General features: G+C 43.1%; 1 protein-coding gene across 1 annotated transcript; it reads left to right on the top strand.

Moving 5' to 3' along the window:
- The first annotated feature begins 1,715 nt into the window (after window positions 1-1,715).
- LOC125550591 (dihydrolipoyllysine-residue succinyltransferase component of 2-oxoglutarate dehydrogenase complex 1, mitochondrial-like) lies at window positions 1,716-6,964 on the top strand. The gene is made up of 13 exons (XM_048713614.1): window positions 1,716-1,900; window positions 4,003-4,063; window positions 4,150-4,177; window positions 4,347-4,414; window positions 4,500-4,574; window positions 4,644-4,699; window positions 4,810-4,854; window positions 4,970-5,221; window positions 5,305-5,399; window positions 5,853-5,943; window positions 6,023-6,133; window positions 6,240-6,434; window positions 6,526-6,964. Exons 1-13 carry the CDS (start codon window positions 1,853-1,855, stop codon window positions 6,715-6,717), a joined length of 1,317 nt encoding a protein of 438 aa, XP_048569571.1. The 5' UTR covers window positions 1,716-1,852; the 3' UTR covers window positions 6,718-6,964.
- The last annotated feature ends 839 nt before the right edge of the window (window positions 6,965-7,803 follow it).

The following is a 7,803-nucleotide window of genomic DNA, read 5'->3' as shown; positions in this document are numbered from 1 at the left end:
GCCAGCCAGCCCAACGGCGCAGCTCCGGTCAGAGGTATCCGCCCCAGCTCGTCCCGGATCAGTTTGCCGGCCTCCTCTGCTCCATTGCAACCTTACCCAGCTCGTCCATCTGCTCGAGTTCGTCCCAGATCAGTCCTACGGTGGCGCTCCATTGCTTGGCACCGACCGGACCAGCTCGCGGCCTCCCCTGCAACCTCGCCTTCGAGTGGCTCCTCTGCCTCCAACCCTCCAGTACATCTCCAGCGGCAAAAGGTACAAAATTTCCCCCTGTTTTCATAGTTCCTTTTCATTGTAAGTGCAGCAAATTTAGAATTTGTTGTGTTTGTGTGTTTCAGAGTCGATTCGATGGCCGATTTCAAAGTAGAAATAGATGTTCAGTCCTACTTGACGATTGTAGACGGCAAAAGAGTTTACAGAAGGGGCAAAACATGGGATTTCATGGTCGGTCGGGACTTGTCTGTGGCGCGGATAAAGGAGGTTGTGGAGGAGAAGTTCAAGTGGTCTCCTGATCAGAGAAAGACTATTTGGTATGGAACAGGATATAACACCATCCCATTGATCTCTGAATCAGAGATAGCTGAATTGTTTGATAGGTGTTCTAACACGAAAATAGTGAGGTTTGGTGTGACCATTGAGAACAAACAGCAACACAAGGAACAAGCTCATATCATGGCCGAGGATATGGATGATCAATCTATTCATGCTCCATTCTTTGCTTGGCCGAAGCAAGCCTATGAAGGCGAGTATGAGGATGATGAGCCTGTAGGATGCGGTGAGGAGAACACCTATTGCATGAGAATGCGGAGTCAAAGGAGAATGCAAAGTCAAAGGAGAAAAATGTCGAGCCAAAGGCTGCAAGAGTACCATTGGGAACACTAGATGTTGACAACTCTTATGATCCACATCATGTGCGAGGGGATGATGAGACATTACTTGCAAACAATGTGGCTCCTACTGAAATGCTGTCAAAATGCTGCTGAAATGTTGTCAAAATGTTGCTGGAATTTTTCAAAATGATGCTGAAAAGTTGCTATCTTGTTGTTGGATGATGCAAAGTAAGATTATGTTGAGTTGGTGATGTTTTCATGTCAAATTGGCTCCTGAAATGTTGCACTATAGTTGCTCTTTTTGTTGTTGAAATGTATGCTTTGGGCTATGAAGAGGTAAGGGTATAGAAGTCTTTTTTGAATGGTGTTACTCTCCGTTAGTCACTAGTGGTATTTTGGCTAGAGAAAATTGGAAATAGTGGTATATTGGCAAGTTGGTTTTTCATAGTGGTATTTTGGCAAGTTCGGTTTCTCATAGTGGCATTCTGGCTATTGTCTCATGTAATTTGCCATAAAAGTGTTCGCAAACGTCATGCCTCTCGGTGAACATTCGCAAGCTATTGCGGTCCGATCATCAGAAAAAACGTTATTCCATCTTCAGAGAACCGGCAGAGGGCATATTGGTCTTAGTAGTATGGTATTGGATGCTGCCTGATCATCATCAGAAACAAAGTAATCCAAAACTTTATTTTGCCCCTTGGAGCATTCCACCAAATCCACCTACGTGAAAGGGCCAAATCTCATGTGAACAAGAGAAAAGGGGGTCAAATCTTTGTTTCTCCAGGAAGAGGGCGTTGCGTTAGGCAGAGGCGTGCATCCACTCCTGGACGCGGCGACAAATTGCCCCGACTTAGTTTTAGGTTAACAAGAATATCTTTTTGCTTCCTGTACCAAGACCATTTACAAATACAAAAGCGAAGGGGCGAAACAGAATAGAATAGAATCCCATCCTCTCCATCCTAGGAGAGCCCGCATTCCCTCCCCTCCCCACCTCGTTGCCCTCGCAGATCCCCCACCCCCGGCGAATGGCGTCCCGTCTCGCGTCCCGCCTCCTCCTCCGCCGCCCCGCCGCCGTAACCCCTCCCTCCCTCCCTCCCTCGCTCCCTCCGCTCCTGTTTCTCGCCTATGTATCCATGTTCTGGGTGATCTGATGCGATGATTCGGCCGGATTGGGGATCATCCGCCGGGTGGTTTCCGCGGAACGGGCTTGGTTCCATGGAGGCGATTTACTGTTTTTTTTTCCTGCGAAAGTGATTTGCTGCATCTTCCACGTCACCTGCGCATAATTTGTTTCCAATTGAGAGGATTTATTTTCGTCGGATCGTTTTGCGGATGCGGTACGCGTGTCTGATTTTGACGTCGTGTAGGGTCGTGGAGATTTTACCCTTTTTTGCGTCAGATAGTCTTGATTTTGATCCGTAGAGGATTGTTGAACCGTGACGAAGGGATACCCCTGCGACGATCGGAGATCGTACTACCAGATTGTTGCCTTTTGCTCCCACGCTTAGTTTTGGCCTTATTTGGCAGAGTTGAGGTTGATAATTTCTAGATATCGACCCAAACATGCATGTTGCAAAGTGAATGCGAGTTGTTGGTATGGTTAAGAAATTAAGGAAATCGGAATTCGTCATGTCTGAAACTTAGTAATGTAGCCTTGGAGTTCATTGACCTGTTTGAGTAGACTAGATGTCAAATTTTCACGCGGAAACTAACTTCTCCAATGTAGATTTGTACCCATTTCAGTGATCTGTTAACCAGTTTAGTTTAATTTTGCCATGGTTTACTTATGATCCTTGAACTTGCATCAGGTCGTCCATCTATCCATTTACTTTTAGAATGTATGCTTAGGTCCCTTAAAAACGTTAAGTAGGTCAACTAAACTGGTTTTGGAGGATGTGTCTAGGAGAGCTTGCAAGATATCACCAGGTTGAGCAGACTAGAGCTCAGAGTTTCACATGTAAGCTCAGTACCCAAATGTAGATGTTTTTTTGTATGAATATTCGGTGATCTGTTAACTACTCCTAGTTAAGTTTTATTTTGACATCGTTTGATGGTTGAACCACTAGGATTTGGTTGCCGCGGAGGAGATTTGCTGTCCCTTCTACGTCGTCTGTGCAGAATTTATTAATAATTCAAAGCCTTTATTTCCGTCAGATTGTTTTACGGGTGGTAGGTGTGGTGGATTTTGACATCATATGGGTTGTAGAGATTTAGTCCTTTTTGTGTCAGATAATCTTTGATTTTTTTTGGACAAAGATAATCTTGATTTGATCTGTGGAGAATTATTAAGCCACATTGAAGGAATAACCTGTGACGATCAGAGTACATGCCAAGTTATTGCTTGCTTCCATAATTGATTTTGACCTTATTCGGCAGAGTTCAGGCTATAATAATTTCTAGGTATCGAACGAAACCTGTATGCTGCAAAGTGAATGCGAGTTGTTTATATGATTTACACATTTGGGGAGAACTGTGGGGATGTGTGTACAAGAGCTTGCATGCTATGGCTCAACTAGATGAGCCAATTCATCATGTCTGAAACTTAATCTTGTAGCCCGGGAATTCTATGACCTTGTTAAGCAGACAGAGTTTCGCATGTAAGCTGAATGCATAAATGCAGATGTGTCCTGTTGTACGCATGTTCGTTAATCTGTTTACTATTTTAGTTGGATTTTGCCATCAGTTGATGTTTGAATCAACTGTAAGATGTAGTAAGCATGAAGTGGACTTATGGTCCTTGAACTTGCAATGGGTCCATCTACATCCATTTACTTTCAAAATGCACGTGCAGTTCCCTTAAACACGTTAAGTGGGTCACTAGGGTAATCCAACTGTGCCAGACGGTCATGTTTCTGTAGTTTTGTTCATTGGTTACTCTATTTTTAGACGATCGAGTTCTTCACATTCTAGTGATAACATAATAGTACATCACACAACCTCTGTTTTTCTTTTCTGTTGGGAAATTTTTTTTTTGCCACTACATTCTGTTGCTGACATGCACGACCAGACCACATTGTCTGTGGCACAGCCAGTAGAAAATGGCACTGCTTAGTGCCAAAAACTTATTTCTTTCTCATTCATTTGTTTCTACAGAGTTATATAGTTTCCCTTTGTTCATTTACTTTTGCATGCTTAAATTTGGTAGGTTCTTCTAATGGTTCTAGTGCGCTTGCAGGTATTAAGTTTGCTCCAGAGTTCTAGACATGCTAGACATTTCAGCACTCAGTTACTTGAAGGTTAGTAGCTCTACAGATGTTACTTTTGAAGTTGGTTACTGTTAGTTTGCTTGGCAACTAATGCTTTTCTGCAATCTTCATTGCAGGTGCTCCGAGACTTCCAAAGCCAACATGGTAGGGAGTAACCTTTGCGCTTCATTTTGTCATTTTGTGATTGTAGTATATAATTTATTTACTGACAAAACTTTATTGTATTTAGTTGGTGGTTGCTACTACTTATTACACTGTTATAAAACCCACTTTTTTCATTGAATAAAGTATGACCTTTAATGATTTATTGTAGTGAACGCTATTTCCTTCGAAATGCTTCTCCTTACCAAATTTGGAGTAGATCATTTGCTTCAGAGAATGGTAAGGTATATCAGCCCTGTAGAGGATATTGATAGTTGTGAATTGTTGCCTGACAAATTCTTTATCATCTCGTCTTTGTTTTAAGGTGACTTGGTTGAAGCTGTTGTGCCCTTCATGGGTGAATCTGTAACTGATGGAACCCTTGCCAATTTCTTAAAGAGTATGCACCTGCCTCTCTCTGTTATTCAAGTTGTCAACGTTTATGCTCCTGACATGTTATTTGCTGCAGAACCTGGTGATAGAGTTGAAGCTGATGAGGCGATAGCTCAGATTGAAACTGATAAGGTGATGCTTTGGCTCATTCATTCCCATTTTAATACCTGTTTTTTAGTTTGTTCTGCTGTTCTTGATGATAGAACGATCCTTAAAATGGAAGTGCTCCATTCTATTTTCAGGTTACAATAGATGTTTCCAGTCCAGAAGCTGGGGTAATTGAAAAGGTGACTGCCATCCATGCATTTTGTGATTCCAAATTTGCTTTGCACGCCCCACAAGTTACCTCAATTGTGTATTTAGCAGTATGGCTACTCTCCTGATCACATCAGTGCTTTGCAGTTCATTGCCAGTGAAGGTGACACTGTTACTCCAGGTACCAAAATTGCCGTGATATCTAAGTCTGCTGCTCCAAGTGAGGCCCATGTTGCACCATCTGAAGAGACCTCCCAGAAGGAGACCCCTCCTCCACCTCCTCCAGAGAAACCTAAGGTTGAGGCAAAATCACCAAAAGTAGAATCTGTCAAACCACAGGCGTCAAAACTAGCCTCCCCCTCAGAACCTCAGCTCCCTCCAAAGGAAAGAGAGAGACGGGTAAGGTCATTCATGTCATTTGGTTATATATGGTTGATCAGACATGCTATGGATACATTATTTTTGGATTGTGATAAGTGCAGGTGTCAATGCCAAGGCTCAGGAAGCGTATAGCAAATCGTTTGAAGGATTCTCAGAACACTTTTGCACTACTGACTACATTCAACGAAGTTGACATGTAAGTGCATCAGTCGTTTGTTTTCTAATATCTGTACCTTTGTAGTGTCAGTGTGGTTGGTGTACCCATGAATGCATCACTGGCTTTTGGCACCTGCGTGAGCCTAAGTTACACCAAACTTGCCCAAATTTCTCCACTATCATTATTCTAAAAACAATGTCCCTCTCAATTATGTCCTAGGGTTGACATGATGAGTCTGTAAAGTGTAAATGAAGCACCATTAAACTGTATCAAGTATAAATAATGTGCAAGTATGCTTCAAACATGTTATGCTCCAAAATAATTAGTCGGATGAGTATGAAAAAAGTTCCATAATAGTTGTCCTATTGAGTTTACATCTTTGTGCTTATCTTCTAATGCTTTCTTGATATGTCTTTATTTTACTATACGCTGCTGATATGTCCCTGAATAAGTTGTTTCATTTTTATTACAACTGCTTCTTCATTGCATTAGGACCAATTTGATGAAACTGCGGACTGACTACAAAGATGAGTTTGTTAAGAAGCATGGTGTCAAATTGGGCCTGATGTCCTGCTTTGTTAAGGTAGTAGCAATCTGATGAGCAGCTTAAATGATTGTTTGGTAATTTCCTGGGTCATCCTAAATCCACTTGTTTTTTGAAGGCTGCTGTTTCTGCGCTTCAAAATCAGCCAATTGTCAATGCTGTTATTGATGGTGATGACATCATCTACAGAGACTACATTGACGTTAGTGTTGCTGTTGGCACTTCCAAGGTACTGACACCTTTTCTTCTCTAGGTTGAATTACGGAACGGCCAGCATTTTCTTTTTACCATGCATCCTGCTGTCATAATGTGATATGAATGTCGTTCTGCTTTAGGGTCTTGTGGTGCCTGTTATCCGTGATACAGAAGGAATGAACTTTGCTGACATTGAGAAGGGGATAAACAGCCTTGCAAAGAAGGCAACTGAGGGGGCATTGTCAATTGATGAGATGGCAGGGGGAACCTTCACAATCTCAAACGGTGGTGTCTATGGAAGTCTTATCAGCACACCTATCATCAACCCTCCACAGGTTCTCGTTTTGTTTGCTGCCTTCTACGTTTCTTTGTTAAAATTCTACAATTCACCTCCTAACTCAACCCTTAATTCCTTGCCTAACGCAGTCAGCAATTCTTGGAATGCATTCTATTGTCCAACGCCCTGTGGTTGTGGATGGCTCCATCCTTGCGAGGCCAATGATGTACCTTGCACTGACATATGACCATAGGCTGATAGATGGCAGAGAAGCTGTTCTGTTTCTGCGCCGCATCAAGGACGTGGTTGAAGATCCACGGAGGTTGCTCCTTGACATATAGTTCTGTTTGTTACTTCTGGGGTAAAGATTGCTTCACATCGATTTCGGAATAATTGTACACAAAATTTTGACTCATGCCGTAGTCGCTTCTCCAACAATTGAGAATTCGGTTGCTGGCCTCTGAATTGTAGTAGAAACATCAACGAATTCATTTCCTTTTTCTGAGGTTATACTTGTTGGGACGTACTAGTTCCCTAAACATATTATGATCTACAATAGCAATGGACACCCTCAACTTTGTCGTGCCATTTAACGTGCTAATTATCTCATGTGACGTCTGGTTGATTGGTATCAGGCAGGCAGGGCCGGTCCTGGAGTTTCGGAGGCCCCGGGGCGAACTCAAATGAAAGGGCCTTGTGGCGACATTGGAGGAAAAAATTGATTCCATACATTGATAGATAGATTTTTTTTTTTGCAAAGCTACAAGAAAAGGAGTGAAGGCACCTGAAGGCGGAAGGTTGCAGTAAATCAGTGACAATATGTGTTCTTCACGCTTCAGCTATCCATCAATCATCAAGGAAACAAGAAGTCCAAGTCTTCAGGACCAAGTCGGCAGGAACAGATGATCAAACTCTGCTCAAACTCTGCTCTAAAAAGAAGATTATAGATGAATCACTATTCACTAGATTAAGATTGAGGGCTACGAGAAATTCTTCTAGAGATTCTTGCTATTCCTTGCAAGTGCACCCTATGTGCTAGCATCCGCCGGTGGCCGCTGTCGCAGACTCCCAGTCGCCCGTTGCCCCGATCGGCCGATCTGTGGAGGTGAACAAGCGAGAAAAGGAATCGGCGTCGGCGTGCAGTCTAAGGAGGAACAGAGTCGCTCGCCCGTGCCTGTGAGTGTGGAGCTTTGCTACACGCATGGACAGATGACAACGGGCTTTTACGGGGAAGCTTATCTGGGACATTTTGATTGGAAGAAAGAATGATGAGGGGCCCACACCCCCTGAAAATCAGGGGGGAGAAGATTAGTTAACGAGGAGACCCTGTAATAGGCCCGTAATAGTCCGTTGATTTAGAATTTTCGGTGAGTGTGCCCCTTCAGTTTCAGGCCTCTTGGCTGTTGGGCTTCTGCCATCTGTACGAG

This window comes from Triticum urartu, chromosome 4 (genome assembly GCF_003073215.2).
Source record: "Triticum urartu cultivar G1812 chromosome 4, Tu2.1, whole genome shotgun sequence".
NCBI lineage: Eukaryota > Viridiplantae > Streptophyta > Magnoliopsida > Poales > Poaceae > Triticum > Triticum urartu.
The sequence above is the reverse complement of the archived record's forward strand: the minus strand, read 5'-3'. Positions and strand labels throughout refer to the sequence as shown.